This window comes from Ranitomeya imitator, chromosome 3, assembly GCF_032444005.1.
Source record: "Ranitomeya imitator isolate aRanImi1 chromosome 3, aRanImi1.pri, whole genome shotgun sequence".
NCBI classification, from domain to species: domain Eukaryota; kingdom Metazoa; phylum Chordata; class Amphibia; order Anura; family Dendrobatidae; genus Ranitomeya; species Ranitomeya imitator.
This window is the reverse complement of record NC_091284.1, coordinates 742,773,998-742,795,183: the sequence shown is the minus strand read 5'-3', so window position 1 is coordinate 742,795,183 and position 21,186 is coordinate 742,773,998. Positions and strand designations below refer to the sequence as shown.

Below are 21,186 nucleotides of genomic sequence, written 5' to 3'. Positions count from 1 at the left end.
GACTTTTGTGAGATGAGTTTTGTGTGGCAACAGGCGTGTAGCAACTTTTTGTGTGTCGAGTTGCATGTGACAGGTTAGTGTAGCAAGTTGTGTGCAGCAAGTTTTGAGCATGGCGAGTTTTGCGTGTGGTGAGTTTTATGTCTGGTGCCTTTTGAGTATGTGCAAGTTTTTTGTGAGGCAACTTTTGCATGTGTTGCAAATTTTGTGCATGTGGCAATTTTTCCGCATGTGCAAGTTTTGCGTGTGGCGAGTTTTCCATGAGGTGAGTTTTGCACTTGTGGCGAGTTTTGCGTGAGCCTATTTTTTGCATGTGGCGAGTTTTGCGCGTGGTGAGTTTTGAGCGGCGACTTTTGTGTTTCGACTTTTATGTGGCGAGGTTGGTGTATGTGTGGTGAAATGTGTGCTGAGGGTGGTATATGTGTTCAAGCACGTGGTAGTGTGTGACGCATTTTGTGTGTGTGTTCATATCCCCGTATGTGGTGAGTATCTCATGTCGGGGTCCCACCTCAGCTAGTGTACGGTATATACTCTTTGGCGCCATCGCTCTCACTCTTTAAGTCCCCCTTGTTCACATCTGGCAGCTGTCAATTTGCCTCCAACACTTTTCCCCATTATGTAGATAGGGGAAAAATAGTTTGGTGAATTGGAAAGCGCGGAGTTAAAATTTCACCTCACAACATAGCCTATGACGCTCTCGGGGTCCAGACGTGTGACTGCAAAATTTTGTGGCTGTAGCTGCGACGCCTCCAACACTTTTCATTTCACTTTTTCCCCATTATGTAGATAGGGGCAAAATTGTTTGGTGAATTGGAAAGCGCGGGGTTAAAATTTCACCTCACAACGTAGCCTATGATGCTCTCGGGGTCCAGACGTGTGACTGTGCAAAATTTTGTTTCTGTAGCTGCGACGCCTCCAACACTTTTCCTTTCACTTTTTTCCCCATTATGTAGATAGGGGCAAAATTGTTTGGTGAATTGGAAAGCGCGGGGTTAAAATTTCACCTCACAACGTAGCCTATGACGCTCTCGGGGTCCAGACGTGTGACTGTGCAAAATTTTGTTGCTGTAGCTGCGACGCTTCCAACACTTTTCCTTTCACTTTTTTCCCCATTATGTAGATAGGGGCAAAATTGTTTGGTGAATTGGAACGCGCGGGGTTAAAATTTCGCCTCACAATATAGCCTATGACGCTCTCGGGGTCCAGACGTGTGACTGTGCAAAATTTTGTGGCTGTAGCTGCGACAGTGCAGATGCCAATCCCGGACATACGCACACACATACACACACACATACACACACACACACACACACACACATTCAGCTTTATATACAGGTCCTTCTCAAAAAATTAGCATATAGTGTTAAATTTCATTATTTACCATAATGTAATGATTACAATTAAACTTTCATATATTATAGATTCATTATCCACCAACTGAAATTTGTCAGGTCTTTTATTGTTTTAATACTGATGATTTTGGCATACAACTCCTGATAACCCAAAAAACCTGTCTCAATAAATTAGCATATCAAGAAAAGGTTCTCTAAACGACCTATTACCCTAATCTTCTGAATCAACTAATTAACTCTAAACACATGCAAAAGATACCTGAGGCTTTTATAAACTCCCTGCCTGGTTCATTACTCAAAACCCCCATCATGGGTAAGACTAGCGACCTGACAGATGTCAAGAAGGCCATCATTGACACCCTCAAGCAAGAGGGTAAGACCCAGAAAGAAATTTCTCAACAAATAGGCTGTTCCCAGAGTGCTGTATCAAGGCACCTCAATGGTAAGTCTGTTGGAAGGAAACAATGTGGCAGAAAACGCTGTACAACGAGAAGAGGAGACCGGACCCTGAGGAAGATTGTGGAGAAGGACCGATTCCAGACCTTGGGGAACCTGAGGAAGCAGTGGACTGAGTCTGGTGTGGAAACATCCAGAGCCACCGTGCACAGGCGTGTGCAGGAAATGGGCTACAGGTGCCGCAGCACTGGACTGTTGCTAAGTGGTCCCAAGTACTTTTTTCTGATTAAAGCAAATTTTGCATGTCATTCGGAAATCAAGGTGCCAGAGTCTGGAGGAAGACTGGGGAGAAGGAAATGCCAAAATGCCTGAAGTCCAGTGTCAAGTACCCACAGTCTGTGATGGTGTGGGGTGCCATGTCAGCTGCTGGTGTTGGTCCACTGTGTTTCATCAAGGGCAGGGTCAATGCAGCTAGCTATCAGGAGATTTTGGAGCACTTCATGCTTCCATCGGCTGAAATGCTTTATGGAGATGAAGATTTCATTTTTCAGCACGACCTGGCACCTGCTCACAGTGCCAAAACCACTGGTAAATGGTTTACTGACCATGGTATTACTGTGCTCAATTGGCCTGCCAACTCTCCTGACCTGAACCCCATAGAGAATCTGTGGGATATTGTGAAGAGAAAGTTGAGAGACGCAAGACCCAACACTCTGGATGAGCTTAAGGCCGATATTGAAGCATCCTGGGCCTCCATAACATCTCAGCAGTGTCACAGGCTGATTGCCTCCATGCCACGCCGCATTGAAGCAGTCATTTCTGCCAAAGGATTCCCGACCAAGTATTGAGTGCATAACTGAACATTATTATTTGATGGTTTTTTTGTTTGTTATTAAAAAACACTTTTATTTGATTGGATGGGTGAAATATGCTAATTTATTGAGACAGGTTTTTTGGGTTATCAGGAGTTGTATGCCAAAATCATCAGTATTAAAACAATAAAAGACCTGACAAATTTCAGTTGGTGGATAATGAATCTATAATATATGAAAGTTTAATTGTAATCATTACATTATGGTAAATAATGAAATTTAACACTATATGCTAATTTTTTGAGAAGGACCTGTAGTAGATGTGTCTCACTGACACATAGAATAGGTATATATATATATATGTGTACACATTTATTCTACCTATTCTACTGTAAGCTGTCAGTGTGATTTTACTGTACACCGCACTGAATTACCGGCTTTTCTCTCTAACAGCGCTGCGTATTTCTCGCAAGTCACACTGCTGGTCCGTGTGTAATCCGTATTTTTCAGGCTTCCATAGACTTTCATTGGCGTTTTTTTTGCGCAGTACGGTGACAAACGTAGCATGCTGCGATTTTCTACGGCCGTAGAAAGCCGTATAATACTGATCAGTAAAATACAGCAGATAGGAGCAGAGGCATAGAGAATAATTGGGACGTTTGTTAGGCGTGTTTTACGGACGTATTTTCTGCACTCATATGTCCGTAAAACTTGCTAGTGTGACTCCAGCCTAATAGTTAATAGTGTTCTGACACCGTGCGTCGCCTGCACTGAGAGTCATGATGCTAGGAGGAAATTAACTTCATACCTCACTGCAGCCTAGGGAGCGGCGCCGATACTGTTTCAGTCACAGCAGCTGTAACTGCGCCTCTTAGGGTATGTGCACACGTTGCGGATAACATTGCGGACTTTTCCGTTCGGATTCTGCAAAATCCGCAGGTAAAAACACCCTGCGTTTTACCTGTGGATTCCCAGCGGATTTACTGCAGATTTTGCCTGTGTTTTTACATCTGCGGAATTGATATGCTGCGAAAAATACAACGCGTTTCCGCACTGTATTTTCCGCAGCATGTGCACTGCAGATTTTGTCTTCCATAGGTTTACATGGTACTGTAAACCTGATGGAAATCCGCTGCGGATGCACAACGTGTGCACATAGCCTAAGGCTATGTGCACACGTAGGAAGGGTCCCTGCGGGTTCTCCTGCAGCAGATTTGATAAATCTGCAGGGCAAAACCGCTGCGGTTATCCCTGCAGATTTATCGCAGTTTGTCTTGCGGTTTCCGCTGCGGGTTTACTCCTACTATTGATGCTGCATATGCAGCATCAATAGTAATGTTAAAAATAATTTAAAAAAATGGTTATATACTCACCCTCTGACGTCCCGATCTCCTCGGCGCTGCACGCGGCGGTCCGGTTCCAAACATGCTGTGCGAGAAGGACCTTAGTGACGTTACGGTCATGTGACCGCGACGTCATCACAGGCCCTGCTCGCATAGCAACCCTGAGACCGGAAGGCCGCGTGCAGCGCTGAGAGGTGAGTATATCATGATTTTTTTATTTTAATTCTTTTTTTTTTTTGTTACACAAATATGGTTCCCGGGGCCTGGAGGAGTCTCCTCTCCTCCACCCCGGGTACCATCCGCACATGATCCGCTTACTTCCCGCATGGTGGGCACAGCCCCATGCGGGAAGTAAGCGGATCAATGCATTCCTATATGTGCAGAATCGCCGCGATTCTGCACAAAATAAGTGACATGCTGTGGATTATAAACCGCTGAGTTCCCGCATGGTTTTTTCCGCAGCATGTGCACAGCGTTTTCGGTTTCCCATAGGTATGTCTGTTGCGTCCCCCAGAGTCCGCTTCCCTGCACTCCTCCTGCATCCTGTGTCAGCGCCGGCCGTAAAGCAGAGCACAGCGGTGATGTCACCGCTGTGCTCTGCTTTACGGCCGGCCGGCGCTGACACAGGATGCAGGAGGAGTGCAGGGAAGCGGACGCTGGGGGACGCGACAGACACCGGAATGTGAGTATGTGTTTTTTTTTAACATTTACAATGGTTACCCGGGGACTTCGGCATCGTTGGTCGCTGGAGAGCTGTCTGTGTGACAGCTCCTCAGCGACACTGCAGCGATCGGCATCGTTGTCTATATAGCTGCAGTGTCGCTTAATATGACGGTACCTTAACCCAGCTGATAAGTATAATATGCCCCCTACCTCCCCTTCCCAGAGAACAACTATTACATGTGATGGAGTGCGTATAGTCTCTTAACAAAACCGTATAATAATCAGCCCCTCAGTGTTGTTGCCCCTCACCCCCCTCAGACCTCCCAATACCCTTATCTTCTCACAATCACCCCCCCAGTGCCCTGTCCCCCTCCCCCACAACACCCCCATCCTCTCACATTTACCCCCCAGTGACTGACATGCCTATCAATTTAATGCATTTTATCCCCAGGATCCCACTTACCGATGACGTTTGCAGCAGGACCAGGAAGTATCTGAGTGAAATGCAGGTGGGCACTAGGACCCAGCGTGCCTGCCCTAAGCCAATCCCAGCTTGCACACTGAGGGAAGAAACCTGCAGCCTAGGAGGAGGTCGGTTAGCACAATACAGTCAGTGCAGGAGGATTTGCAACTGGCCACTGTGCTGCCAGCGTGCAGAATCTCCGTCAGGCAGGAAAGCAGACATTTTACTGCTCTCCTCCTGTGCTGTATTGTGCCTCATCACGGAAGTGGCAGCGCCGGCTCCCAGTGGGCCCCTTCATGTGACACGGCCCGGGGCGATGGCCCCCTCTGCCCCCCAGTAGCTACGCTACTGGAGACATGGTTTACATACAGTAAACCATCTCATATCCCTTCTTTTATTACATATTTCTCTTTAGTAATGTAAGGAGTGTATGTGTTAAATTTGGTGGCTATAGCTATTAAAATAAAGGTTTAAATCGCGGAAAAAATTGGCGTGGGCTTCCGCGCAATTTTCTCCGCCAGAGTAGTAAAGCCAGTGACTGAGGGCAGATATTAATAGCCTGGAGAGGGTCCATGGTTATTGCCCCCCCCCCCGGCTAAAAACATCTTCCCCCAGCCACCCCAGAAGAGGCACATCTGGAAGATGCGCCTATTCTGGCACTTGGCCACTCTCTTCCCACTCTGGTGTAGCGGGACATGGGGTAATGAAGGGTTAATGTCACCTTGCAAAGTATTTTAATGAAATAAATACACAGGTTGTTGTAATATTTCATTATACTGGTGATCCACCTGAAGACCCTTGTCACCTGAAACAAACGGGGGGTTGGGGGGGGCAGATGTTTTTAGCCGGGAGGGGGGGGGGGGGCAATAACCATGGACCCTCTCCAGGCTATTAATATCTGCCCTCAGTCACTGGCTTTCCCACTCTGGCGGAGAGAATTGCGCGGGAGCCCACACCAATTTTTTCCGCGATTTAACCCTTTATTTTAATAGCTAGAGCGCCCAAATTTAACATACAGACACTTCTTCCATTACTAAAGAGAAATATGTAATAAAAGGGATATGACATGGTTTACTGTATGTAAACCATATCTCATCACGTCGGGTTTCAGAAGGAGATAGCAAAAGCCGGCAATTGAATTACCAGCTTTTCTGCTATCTAGCGCTGTATGAAATATATATATATGCCCCTGTCAGTGTGATTTTACTGTACACCGCACTGAATTGCCGGCTTTTCGCTAGAACACCGCTGCGTATTTCTCGCAAGTTACACTGTTGGTCCGTGTGTAATCCGTATTTTTCTCGCACCCATAGACTTGCATTGGTGATTCTCGGCCGAGATACGCTGACAATGCTGCGATTTCACTCGGATCCTGAATACGGCCGAGAAAATATCAGATGATGGGAGCTGCACCATAGATTAACATTTGGACGAGCGCATTGCACTCGTCCGTATTACGGTCTAGTGTGACCCCGGTCTAAGGCACAATTTTTAGCGCCAAAATTTGTAGGGGATTGAGGGGGATTGTGGTGGTGTCTTATAGTCAGGATATACATAAAATATGACCGCTGTGGATGGGAGAGCAGTGGGTCCCAGGAGGCAGGAGCCCGCTGTAGAAGAAAATGAATATTCACTGCTTCCCACATTCATAGTCCGCCCCACCTCTATGCACTGAAGTTGTTGCCGAGAGGTGGGAGGGACTACGGTTGTGGGGAACAGTGAGAATTTTGCCGACTGACCTCGGCATGTGAGGGCGCATAACAGTGACACCATGCGCTGTTTACACGCAGCAGGCAGCTGCTGGCATCAGAAAAGGACACAGCGCTGAGAGGGAGAGGAGGGAAGGCAAGTAGAACTGTTTAATTGTTTTTATGTGTGCAGCGAGATGGGGGTCATGTATACCAGGATGGGGGGCCATGTATATTCCAGGACGGGAGATATTACCCCCTATAGCAGTGTCAGCAGCAGCTTCCACCCTCCCCCCATATCAGTGTGTCATGACCACCTTTTTTTAAATTTTTTTTTCTATTTTCCTCCTCGAAAACCTAGGTGCAACTTATGGTCCAGTGAAACTTATAGTTCGAAAAATTCAGCATATTTTGATGCCCATTATTTTAAAGTTTTTGCTAAAAATTGCATTGTATCTTGACAAAAATACAGAATTAGGAGTCAAATGAACGAAAGCATGTGCAATAGATTTATATATTGTTATTTCTAATCTAGTGAAAGTGAGCATTTACACAGTACTGTATGAATAATATAGAAACCAACAATGGTGTACAATAGGGGTTAATCACATTTAATACACACTACTGATTCAGTAGAAAAATATTTTACACCCTTCCTTCCCGTCACCCTCAATATATACATATTACCCCTCCCCATAGGTCCTGCCTTATTTAAATAGCATCTCTGTAGCAGAAATGAAATTGACTTCAAACTCGTGGTCGGAGAATCTCGAGACAGAGTGACGCGCGCTCTGCCGGATCTGTAGCCTGTGCTCTTCGGACATAGACAGGATACGGTCCATAGCAGCAGCATAGCTCTCCTCACTGTCTGCCAAATAGCCGGTATCATGGCCCTCATATGGGATGACAATGTCCAGTTTGGGACCTCCAGAATTATGAGCCAAAATGATTGTTCCCGCTGCCATGCACTCCACCACTCCTGTAAAGATAAGTAACAGGGAAAAGGTTATTTACATCTATGTAAACAGATGAGCATAAATCATTACCTAAAAATGTCATCCTCTGTCCTAGGCAAATGTAACTTATGGAGACCTAGATAGCATGATGGGCATTAAGACATCAGATCCACATTACACAGACCGGGGAATAAGACTGGAGAGTTGACTAGTCAATAGGAAATCCCTAAACAAGCCCTGCTATGATCCTCCCTTATACAAGAGATTACAGCGTTTTCATAAGTGGGGGTCTTATCATTCAAAATGCCGCAAAGGTTAACAGTGGGAAAAGCCTGAAATGAGTGGTATGCAGCTGCCAATGGGTCTAAATAGTATAGTAGCTACTAGACATGAGCGAATATCATCAGCTCCCTACTTATTCAGCCCGCTAATGGAGCTTACCGAATAGCCTGAGCGGGAATCTAAATATCTAGTGCGCTCCCGCGTGTCCGGCACCACAGCTGCATGTGTAGCGGCTGTATGTGTTGCGGCTGTGTGACAGTCACAACACAAAGGCTGCAGCCTAATCGCATATGTAATATGCAATTAATTATTCTTTTTTTATGGTATATATTAATTCAAAAACAAAAAAAATTGGTCTGAAAATGGCACCGGCCGTGCCTGTGCAGTAGGAGCGATCCGATACCTGCTACTGCACAGGCGAAGCCATCTTGCTAGAAAAAAAAAAATTCATATCTAATCAGAGCACCACATGAAGACCCCCACACAGGCCGGCCCAGAGCACAAGAATCTCATTAACTGAAAACTACAAATAAAGATTAAACAACAACCACAAAGAAATATTTAATCAACCAAGGTATAATTTTAATCAGTATAACGGCGCCGACCTGACCCTGTCAGCACCATTCTGCTCCTCTTTTCAGTGATGTCACCACTCTGCAGACTCCTCTGGGTCGTGCTGCGCTCTGCGTAACCCAGAAGAGGCTTTTACAATGCAAGTCTTTAGAGCATCAGAATGAGGCCCCATAGATCTACATTGCAAAAGAGACTTTCAGGTCACACAGAGTGAGCTGGCTAGTCTCAATTACGGCAACATCACCGAGAACAGGAGCAGAACAACGCTGGACACCAGAGGTGAGTATATCAATGTACTAGCAAAAGAGGGGGGAAGCCAGCACTGCTTATGGTCAGAACGCAATACATAAAGTGAACATGCACATACTAAATTCTAACTGTATTTCAAATATGAGACATTTAGCAAACAATTGATCAATTCTTTGAGGCACCCTGCCACTTCACGGCATTCTCATAATGGGGCAGTCCTACTCTACGTATTTTAGTTACATTGTGCCATTACGGCCTCCTAAATGTATTAAGGAGTTAGAATTTAGTATGTGCTTGTGCACTTTATGTATTGCGTTCTGACCATAAGCAGTGCTGGCTTCTCCCCTCTTTTGTTTTTACATTGGTATGTGGCTGACCACCACTGTTGCTGCGCATGCTAGGTTATGTACGCCATTCTTTGTGTTCTCTGTGACAGGCTGCTGTGCACACACACAGCAGCCCTGCCCTGCCTCAGGCTCCAGTTAATTGCGCACCTGTGTCCCAGCCTGTTTCACCCTTTAACTTTGGTGCTGGTTTGGCAGTGTGGAAGCCAGATCTGAAATGTCCGCACTGGACCTGATCGGCCTTTACCTGCGCTTGCCCTTCCTGGCACCAAGTGAGTGATTCTGAAATGCTCCACGTACAGTTTGCATGTAATGTGGTCTTTTTATACTCTTAATACATTTAGGAGGCCGTAATGGCACAACGTAAATAAAATACGTAGAGTAGGACTGCCCCATTATGAGAATGCCGTGAAGTGGCGGGGTGGCTCAAAGAATTGATCAATTGTTTGCTAAATGTCTCATATTTGAAATACAGTTAGAATTTAGTATGTGCATGTGCACTTTATGTATTGCGTTCTGACCATAAGCAGTGCTGGCTTCTCCCCTCTTTTGCTTATATCAATGTACTATATGCACATATAAACACACATTTAATAACCAAAAATATAGGAGAGTGCCTGTTAAATGTCATGGAATAGAAGGCTGCACAAAGCAAATGACAGGTTCCTTATAAAACTGAAGGGGTTCCCCAATAGAGTCTTACCAATTCCAAAGTGCTCATTCCACATGGTATGTAGACCAATGGTGGCTTCACTGAGATGTTTCTTCAGTTCTTCAAAAGGAATGTTAACTTTAAACTCCACAGGAACTCTCATGTCTGCGCTAAGTTTCCTCAGCTCTGCTACTCGGAGCTCATCTTGTTTATTGCGACAACCCCCAATAAGAATAAGTTTCAGATTTTTTCTTTCTTCCGCTGTTTTCTTGGCCAGTAAAGTATCAAATGCACGAATCTGCAGTTTGTGGTCCTTCTCTGGCCTAAATTGCCCAACAGAAACCAAAGAGTGCTCTGTTCTCTCTTGCTTCTGATTCAATTCCATATCTAAAAATGTCTTTACATCACAAGGTGGATATACAATACTGAGGCGATCACTGCATTTCCACAATTCCAAGATGTGGTTGAAGGTCCACGTAGAGTTAACTATTACCACATCACTGCAAGATCCAACCCAACCATATATAAGTGCAAACAAAACATAGTAAATCAGCTTCAGTCTGCTCAGAACAGGGTTGTTGGAAATGAAAGCAGCATTGTTGAATCTAGCACTGTGGTCCCGGACAACAGACAGCATGTCTGTACTGATGGTTGGGTAGTGCACGTAGCAGCCCACACGACAGCCCCCGAGATATTTGAATAAAGGCAATGTAAATGCATAGCCCATTGAATCAATATAAATATCAGGAATGCATTTTACTAGAGCCTCCCAGCCTAAAAGAATGGATCCTAAACTCTGTCCCAGCAGGGTGAAATGTGGATAAAGTCTGTCTTCCACCAGGTAACGTTTTTCTAGAAACACAAACTTAACAGGGTAGTTTAATGTTATATTGAATCTGCCAACTGCCCCATTAAGGATGTCCTCTCCCGAGACCTCTTTGTCACCAGTGTAAACGACATATACAGCATTTTTGTACCTACAAAACAATAAGAGAACATTAAGCCAAAGCTCATATGATTAGAATTATCACTCATTGCGTTAAGATTTCAAAACTTGTATCAATATATTCGAGACGGGAATTAAAAGGGTTTTCTTGGTTGTTTATAAGAAAACATAAAAATGACAGCAGCAGTAAGCCATGGGAATAAAAGAAGAATATACTCAACCAACAAATTGCTTCCCGCTCCAGTTCCGCCACTCCAGGGGTCTCCACCAGACTGTAAGAGAGGCCATCCTGACTACTAATCTTGATGCAGTCTGGTGACTGGTGGTTTTATCAGATTCACTAATATTCTGGCAACAGCCAGGGAGCAGATTTGCGAAGGGAGTATACGCCGTTTTCCTTTAACCTCCTCATGGCAGTGTTTTAAAGGGGTTTTCCCACAAACAGAGTACATTCTAATTAACAGATCTTGAAATAAAAATACGTTCCACAATTGGATGTGTTAAAAAAAAAAAAAAAAAAAGTTGATTAAAATTAACTTTGCTTGTGCGAAAATCGCTTCAAGTGCAATTCAGTAAAATGTAGTCCGATTATTGTTATTATTCATTTTATACCTTTTCTGTAAAGCACGCAGTGCACACCACAGCACCCTTTCTCCTCCACCTCCTGCATTGCAGTAGGGATGAAAGAAAGCCACTACTTTCTGCTCTTTGCCATCTTTGTCGAGTTGTACAGATGCTGCTCTCTTCTTCCCGACCCAGAATCGGACACAAAGGAGAAGAACAAACAACAGGAAACTGACAGTGACACTAACAATAAGTGCAGGAATGAAGAGTGATGTCAGCATGCTTGAAGGGAGGAAAAGAAAAAGACAAAAGATTAATACACACTATAATAATATCAGCTTTTCAGTCAAAGGTCGCACAATACAAAGCAACTTTTGTTAAGATTCAACACTATCATAGCTGCGATTCACTTAAAGAAGCTCTCCTCTAACTTCTCCTCCCATAAATGTTTTTATACTCTTGATATATTGCAGTCATTATATTATATAGCACTGTGTACTTACAATCGCTCATTTTGCTTTTCCACCCTGCTAATTCTTCTCTTTTCTACTAGGTCTATGACTAGTGATGAGAGAGTATACTCATTGCTCGGGTTTTCCTGAGCACGCTCGGGTGGTCTCCAAGTATTGGTTAGTGTTCGGATATTTAGTTTTCCTCACCGCAGCTAAATGATTTACAGCTAATTGCCAGCTTAATTACATGTGGGGATTCCCTAGCAACCCCCACATGTACTCAGGCTTGCTAGTAGCTGTTAATCATTTAGCTGCGGTGATGAAAACTAAATCTCCGAACACTAACAAATACTCGGAGATCACTCAAGCATGTTCGGGAAATCTCAAGCAACGAGTACGCGCTCATCACTATCTATGACATCACAGGATTAAAAACTGACTAGCTGCATCATTCTAAGCTCTATGTATGATGTACAATAACAAACTGTATTGTGGTACCGTGTTAGCCAGAAAAATCGATGCGACTACTTTTCTGCCCAATGATGGCAAAAGTATTCTAGGAGTGATACCTTTCTTGGCTAACCAGAAAATAATATGTTTGCAAGCTGTGCTCTGAAAGCTGGCGGGGGAGGAGGAGCAGCTTGTTCAGGTGAAGAGGGGGATGATTCATGTAGGGAAAAGAGACATCCTATTTCTATATAGAGCAGAGAAAAAATTAGCTGGGTAGAAAATCAAAATGAGCAATTGTAAGTACACAGAGCTATGGAATAAGATGACTGCAATATAATAAGAGGATAAAAACTATGATAGGAGGAGGAAGAATGCTTCTTTAAGGGAGTGGTGAAGGCTAGAATTATAGACCGTGTCAGCTCATTTCTGTACTCCATAGATGGTCCAGGTGACAGATACTTCTCCCAACACAGGGAAGAGTGGATGTGTTTTCAAATGGGTGAAAGGAACCACGTGCAAATGATTGGGCATGCTAAAATCCAACATGTCTGATCCTTCTCTCTCCTAATATCTACAGTTAAGGAAGAATGGGAACACCTGTCTATGCATTCTATAACTGGCTGGTGGGTTTCTGCATATCAATTAAACTACTGGTAAATGTTGATGATATGTTCTACTATACTTGATTTGGCAAAATAAAATCTGATGGGTTACTGTCGCCAACACTGACACTGTTTGAAAAAAAGTTATCAAACATAGTAACCTATACACACCATGTTAACTTGGATCTGTCACTTGCTGAAAACATCGTCACTTTAGACATTCACATGTGTTTCTTATGGAGCATGAGGAGATCAGCTGCAGATCCTGCAGTCTGTGCTGTGACTGGCTGTGTCTATCAGTGAGAGGTGAAAGTGAAGTGCAGGCTCCCAGAGACTGAAGAAATGCCTAGTTAGTCTGCAAGCAAAGATTTCTGGCCTCCCCTCTAGCACCCCTCCAATCCACCCTACACTCTGCTGCCCGACTAATCCACAAAACCCTTAACAATGACATACAAAGCCATCCACAACCTGTCTCCTCCATACATCTGTGACCTCGTCTCCTGGTACTTACCTGCACGCAACCTCCGATCCTCTCAAGATCTCCTTCTCTACTCCCCTCTTATCTCTTCTTCCCACAATCGCATCCAAGACTTCTCCCGTGCTTCCCCCATAGTCTGGAACTCTCTACCCCAACACATCAGACACTCACCTACCATCGTAACTTTCAAAAGGAACTTCAGACCCAACTCTTCCGACAAGCCTACAACCTGCAGTTGTCCTCAGTCTACTGAACCGCTGCACGACCAGCTCTACCCTCTCCTCGTGTATCCTCACCCATCCCCTGTAGGCTGTGAGCCCTCGCGGGCAGGGTCCTCCCTCCTCCTGTACTTGTGGGTGCCTTGTTTTGCTCATGTTTATTGCGCTTGTCTATATTTGCCCCCTTTTCACATGTAATAAATGGCGCTATATAAATGTATAATTTCACATACTGTGCTCCAAAAGTAACACATATGAATATCTCTGCATAACACACGATCAGGCATGTCCCCAGCGACCATCAGCAGGACACCGACGGATACAGATGGGGGCGCCACTGCTGCTGTGGATACCGTGCATGGCACTTCTTGTAGCCCATTACTAGAACTTTAGGCCGACAATGACAGACCTACATTCCAGCAGCTTCCCACAGACACAGCGGAGATGCAGTCACCCCACACAGCACAGCGCCACAGCCAGGACGCCCCGCACACTACACCCGCGGTATAGAGAGGACACACAGGACACAGCGCCTCACCGTAACAGGGAGCACCAGCACAGCGCCATGACTACATGACAGGAGCCTACACGTCACTCCGAAGCGAGAACACTGCCGGGCGCGTCCTGATGACGTCACTGCGTCATGACGACATACGCAAAGCGGCAACTATCAATTCAAGTGATGGGCGTGGCCTGGCAGGACAGGCGTGGTCTACAGATGACTGACATCTGAGGGGTGTGGAGGAGTCAGTGTGGGGCGTGCAGCGCACCTGAGCGCCGCCTGGCCGGCTCCCGGGGAAACCAATGCCTCAAATAATAAAGGCTGACATGTGCTCAGCAGTGATGGCAGAGGAGGCAGAGGTGGCGGAGGTGGCAGGGTGCGGAGTCCAGAGGTCACCTGCTCTGCACACAATAGTCAATGGCAGCAGCGCTGACGTTGTGCCGCAGCAGAGCGGGGACTCGCTAGGTAATCACCCACATACAGCAACTATAGGAATACAGCCTCACAGCCGACACAATACAATATGTGTGATACGGTATATGTGTGTGATACTATGCTATATGTGTACACACCTGACATACCTGTGCAATGTGTGTGATATTGTATGTGTATACACACCTGACATACCTGTACAATGTGTGTGATACTGTGCTATATGTGTACACACCTGACATACCTGTGCAATGTGTGTGATATTGTATGTGTATACACACCTGACATACCTGTGCAATGTGTGTGATATTGTATGTGTGCACACACCTGACATACCTGTGCAATGTGTGTGATATTGTATGTGTGTACACACCTGACATACCTGTGCAATGTGTGTGATACTGTGCTATGTGTGTGATACTGTGCTATGTGTACACACCTGACATACCTGTACAATGTGTGTGATACTGTATATGTGTGTGCACACCTGACATACCTGTGCAATGTGTGAGATACTGTGCTATGTGTACACACCTGACATACCTGTGCAATGTGTGTGATATTGTATGTGTGTACACACCTGACATACCTGTGCAATGTGTGTGATATTGTATGTGTGTACACACCTGACATACCTGTGCAATGTGTGTGATATTGTATGTGTGCACACACCTGACATACCTGTGCAATGTGTGTGATATTGTATGTGTGTACACACCTGACATACCTGTGCAATGTGTGTGATACTGTGCTATGTGTGTGATACTGTGCTATGTGTACACACCTGACATACCTGTACAATGTGTGTGATACTGTATATGTGTGTGCACACCTGACATACCTGTGCAATGTGTGAGATACTGTGCTATGTGTACACACCTGACATACCTGTGCAATGTGTGTGATATTGTATGTGTGTACACACCTGACATACCTGTGCAATGTGTGTGATATTGTATGTGTGTACACACCTGACATACCTGTGCAATGTGTGTGATATTGTATGTGTGCACACACCTGACATACCTGTGCAATGTGTGTGATATTGTATGTGTGTACACACCTGACATACCTGTGCAATGTGTGTGATACTGTGCTATGTGTGTGATACTGTGCTATGTGTACACACCTGACATACCTGTACAATGTGTGTGATACTGTATATGTGTGTGCACACCTGACATACCTGTGCAATGTGTGAGATACTGTGCTATGTGTACACACCTGACATACCTGTGCAATGTGTGTGATATTGTATGTGTGTACACACCTGACATACCTGTGCAATGTGTGTGATATTGTATGTGTGTACACACCTGACATACCTGTGCAATGTGTGTGATATTGTATGTGTGTACACACCTGACATACCTGTGCAATGTGTGAGATACTGTGCTATGTGTACACACCTGACATACCTGTGCAATGTGTGTGATACTGTGCTATGTGTGTGATACTGTGCTATGTGTACACACCTGACATACCTGTACAATGTGTGTGATACTGTATATGTGTGTGCACACCTGACATACCTGTGCAATGTGTGAGATACTGTGCTATGTGTACACACCTGACATACCTGTGCAATGTGTGTGATATTGTATGTGTGTACACACCTGACATACCTGTGCAATGTGTGTGATATTGTATGTGTGTACACACCTGACATACCTGTGCAATGTGTGTGATATTGTATGTGTGTACACACCTGACATACCTGTGCAATGTGTGAGATACTGTGCTATGTGTACACACCTGACATACCTGTGCAATGTGTGTGATACTGTGCTATGTGTGTGATACTGTGCTATGTGTACACACCTGACATACCTGTACAATGTGTGTGATACTGTATATGTGTGTGCACACCTGACATACCTGTGCAATGTGTGAGATACTGTGCTATGTGTACACACCTGACATACCTGTGCAATGTGTGTGATATTGTATGTGTGTACACACCTGACATACCTGTGCAATGTGTGTGATATTGTATGTGTGTACACACCTGACATACCTGTGCAATGTGTGTGATATTGTATGTGTGTACACACCTGACATACCTGTGCAATGTGTGAGATACTGTGCTATGTGTACACACCTGACATACCTGTGCAATGTGTGTGATACTGTGCTATGTGTGTGATACTGTGCTATGTGTACACACCTGACATACCTGTACAATGTGTGTGATACTGTATATGTGTGTGCACACCTGACATACCTGTGCAATGTGTGAGATACTGTGCTATGTGTACACACCTGACATACCTGTGCAATGTGTGTGATATTGTATGTGTGTACACACCTGACATACCTGTGCAATGTGTGTGATATTGTATGTGTGTACACACCTGACATACCTGTGCAATGTGTGTGATACTGTGCTATGTGTGTACACACCTGACATACCTGTGCAATGTGTGAGATACTGTGCTATGTGTACACACCTGACATACCTGTGCAATGTGTGTGATATTGTATGTGTGTACACACCTGACATACCTGTGCAATGTGTGTGATACTGTGCTATGTGTGTACACACCTGACATACCTGTGCAATGTGTGAGATACTGTGCTATGTGTACACACCTGACATACCTGTGCAATGTGTGTGATATTGTATGTGTGTACACACCTGACATACCTGTACAATGTGTGTGATACTGTGCTATATGTGTACACACCTGACATACCTGTACAATGTGTGTGATACTGTGCTGTGTGTACACACCTGACATACCTGTACAATGTGTGTGATACTGTATATGTGTGTGCACACCTGACATACCTGTGCAATGTGTGAGATACTGTGCTATGTGTACACACCTGACATACCTGTGCAATGTGTGTGATATTGTATGTGTGTACACACCTGACATACCTGTGCAATGTGTGTGATATTGTATGTGTGTACACACCTGACATACCTGTGCAATGTGTGTGATATTGTATGTGTGTACACACCTGACATACCTGTGCAATGTGTGTGATACTGTGCTATGTGTGTACACACCTGACATACCTGTACAATGTGTGTGATACTGTGCTATATGTGTACACACCTGACATACCTGTGCAATGTGTGTGATACTGTGCTATGTGTGTGATACTGTGCTATGTGTACACACCTGACATACCTGTGCAATGTGTGAGATACTGTATATGTGTGTGCACACCTGACATACCTGTGCAATGTGTGAGATACTGTGCTATGTGTACACACCTGACATACCTGTGCAATGTGTGTGATATTGTATGTGTGTACACACCTGACATACCTGTGCAATGTGTGTGATATTGTATGTGTGTACACACCTGACATACCTGTGCAATGTGTGTGATATTGTATGTGTGTACACACCTGACATACCTGTGCAATGTGTGAGATACTGTGCTATGTGTACACACCTGACATACCTGTGCAATGTGTGTGATACTGTGCTATGTGTGTGATACTGTGCTATGTGTACACACCTGACATACCTGTACAATGTGTGTGATACTGTATATGTGTGTGCACACCTGACATACCTGTGCAATGTGTGAGATACTGTGCTATGTGTACACACCTGACATACCTGTGCAATGTGTGTGATATTGTATGTGTGTACACACCTGACATACCTGTGCAATGTGTGTGATATTGTATGTGTGTACACACCTGACATACCTGTGCAATGTGTGTGATATTGTATGTGTGTACACACCTGACATACCTGTGCAATGTGTGAGATACTGTGCTATGTGTACACACCTGACATACCTGTGCAATGTGTGTGATACTGTGCTATGTGTGTGATACTGTGCTATGTGTACACACCTGACATACCTGTACAATGTGTGTGATACTGTATATGTGTGTGCACACCTGACATACCTGTGCAATGTGTGAGATACTGTGCTATGTGTACACACCTGACATACCTGTGCAATGTGTGTGATATTGTATGTGTGTACACACCTGACATACCTGTGCAATGTGTGTGATATTGTATGTGTGTACACACCTGACATACCTGTGCAATGTGTGTGATATTGTATGTGTGTACACACCTGACATACCTGTGCAATGTGTGAGATACTGTGCTATGTGTACACACCTGACATACCTGTGCAATGTGTGTGATACTGTGCTATGTGTGTGATACTGTGCTATGTGTACACACCTGACATACCTGTACAATGTGTGTGATACTGTATATGTGTGTGCACACCTGACATACCTGTGCAATGTGTGAGATACTGTGCTATGTGTACACACCTGACATACCTGTGCAATGTGTGTGATATTGTATGTGTGTACACACCTGACATACCTGTGCAATGTGTGTGATATTGTATGTGTGTACACACCTGACATACCTGTGCAATGTGTGTGATACTGTGCTATGTGTGTACACACCTGACATACCTGTGCAATGTGTGAGATACTGTGCTATGTGTACACACCTGACATACCTGTGCAATGTGTGTGATATTGTATGTGTGTACACACCTGACATACCTGTGCAATGTGTGTGATACTGTGCTATGTGTGTACACACCTGACATACCTGTGCAATGTGTGAGATACTGTGCTATGTGTACACACCTGACATACCTGTGCAATGTGTGTGATATTGTATGTGTGTACACACCTGACATACCTGTACAATGTGTGTGATACTGTGCTATATGTGTACACACCTGACATACCTGTACAATGTGTGTGATACTGTGCTGTGTGTACACACCTGACATACCTGTACAATGTGTGTGATACTGTATATGTGTGTGCACACCTGACATACCTGTGCAATGTGTGAGATACTGTGCTATGTGTACACACCTGACATACCTGTGCAATGTGTGTGATATTGTATGTGTGTACACACCTGACATACCTGTGCAATGTGTGTGATATTGTATGTGTGTACACACCTGACATACCTGTGCAATGTGTGTGATATTGTATGTGTGTACACACCTGACATACCTGTGCAATGTGTGTGATACTGTGCTATGTGTGTACACACCTGACATACCTGTACAATGTGTGTGATACTGTGCTATATGTGTACACACCTGACATACCTGTGCAATGTGTGTGATACTGTGCTATGTGTGTGATACTGTGCTATGTGTACACACCTGACATACCTGTGCAATGTGTGAGATACTGTATGTGTGTACATACCTGACATACCTGTGCAATGTGTGTGATATTGTATGTGTGTACACACCTGACATACCTGTGCAATGTGTGTGATATTGTATGTGTGTACACACCTGACATACCTGTGCAATGTGTGTGATACTGTGCTATGTGTGTACACACCTGACATACCTGTACAATGTGTGTGATACTGTGCTATATGTGTACACACCTGACATACCTGTGCAATGTGTGTGATACTGTGCTGTGTGTACACACCTGACATACCTGTACAATGTGTGTGATACTGTATATGTGTGTGCACACCTGACATACCTGTGCAATGTGTGAGATACTGTGCTATGTGTACACACCTGACATACCTGTGCAATGTGTGTGATATTGTATGTGTGTACACACCTGACATACCTGTGCAATGTGTGTGATATTGTATGTGTGTACACACCTGACATACTTGTGCAATGTGTGTGATACTGTGCTATGTGTGTACACACCTGACATACCTGTGCAATGTGTGAGATACTGTGCTATGTGTACACACCTGACATACCTGTGCAATGTGTGTGATATTGTATGTGTGTACACACCTGACATACCTGTACAATGTGTGTGATACTGTGCTATATGTGTACACACCTGACATACCTGTACAATGTGTGTGATACTGTGCTGTGTGTACACACCTGACATACCTGTACAATGTGTGTGATACTGTATATGTGTGTGCACACCTGACATACCTGTGCAATGTGTAAGATACTGTGCTATGTGTACACACCTGACATACCTGTGCAATGTGTGTGATATTGTATGTGTGTACACACCTGACATACCTGTGCAATGTGTGTGATATTGTATGTGTGTACACACCTGACATACCTGTGCAATGTGTGTGATACTGTGCTATGTGTGTACACACCTGACATACCTGTGCAATGTGTGAGATACTGTGCTATGTGTACACACCTGACATACCTGTGCAATGTGTGTGATATTGTATGTGTGTACACACCTGACATACCTGTGCAATGTGTGTGATACTGTGCTATGTGTGTACACACCTGACATACCTGTGCAATGTGTGAGATACTGTGCTATGTGTACACACCTGACATACCTGTGCAATGTGTGTGATATTGTATGTGTGTACACACCTGACATACCTGTGCAATGTGTGTGATATTGTATGTGTGTACACACCTGACATACCTGTGCAATGTGTGTGATATTGTATGTGTGTACACACCTGACATACCTGTGCAATGTGTGAGATACTGTGCTATGTGTACACACCTGACATACCTGTGCAATGTGTGTGATATTGTATGTGTGTACACACCTGACATACCTGTGCAATGTGTGTGATATTGTATGTGTGTACACACCTGACATACCTGTGCAATGTGTGTGATATTGTATGTGTGTACACACCTGACATACCTGTGCAATGTGTGAGATACTGTGCTATGTGTACACACCTGACATACCTGTGCAATGTGTGTGATACTGTGCTATGTGTGTGATACTGTGCTATGTGTACACACCTGACATACCTGTACAATGTGTGTGATACTGTATATGTGTGTGCACACCTGACATACCTGTGCAATGTGT

At 44.4% G+C, this 21,186-nt stretch overlaps 2 protein-coding genes across 2 annotated transcripts in view; one reads left to right on the top strand and one right to left on the bottom strand.

Moving 5' to 3' along the window:
• Window positions 1-7,209: 7,209 nt before the first annotated feature.
• Window positions 7,210-14,117, bottom strand: ALG11 (ALG11 alpha-1,2-mannosyltransferase). The gene is made up of 4 exons (XM_069758889.1): window positions 14,019-14,117; window positions 11,329-11,562; window positions 9,822-10,747; window positions 7,210-7,693 (listed from the first exon to the last, which is right to left on the bottom strand). Exons 1-4 carry the CDS (start codon window positions 14,045-14,047, stop codon window positions 7,422-7,424), a joined length of 1,461 nt encoding a protein of 486 aa, XP_069614990.1. The 5' UTR covers window positions 14,048-14,117; the 3' UTR covers window positions 7,210-7,421.
• Window positions 14,118-14,349: 232 nt separating this feature from the next.
• Window positions 14,350-21,186, top strand: part of ATP7B (ATPase copper transporting beta) — a 173,488-nt gene continuing 166,651 nt past the window's right edge. The window contains exon 1 of the mRNA XM_069758888.1: window positions 14,350-14,447. The gene's annotated coding sequence lies outside the window, so the exon portion shown is untranslated. The remainder of the gene's footprint in view (window positions 14,448-21,186) is intronic.

Excerpts from the sequence above, each read along its gene's own strand:
- ALG11 (XM_069758889.1), bottom strand. The coding sequence starts at position 14,047 with ATGGCGCTGTGCTGGTGCTCCCTGTTACG. Across the intron at positions 10,748-11,328 it reads CTGCGTGCTTTACAGAAAAG|GTACAAAAATGCTGTATATG; the intron begins GTATAAAATGAA and ends ATTGTTTTGTAG. Across the intron at positions 7,694-9,821 it reads GAATGAGCACTTTGGAATTG|GAGTGGTGGAGTGCATGGCA; the intron begins GTAAGACTCTAT and ends TTATCTTTACAG.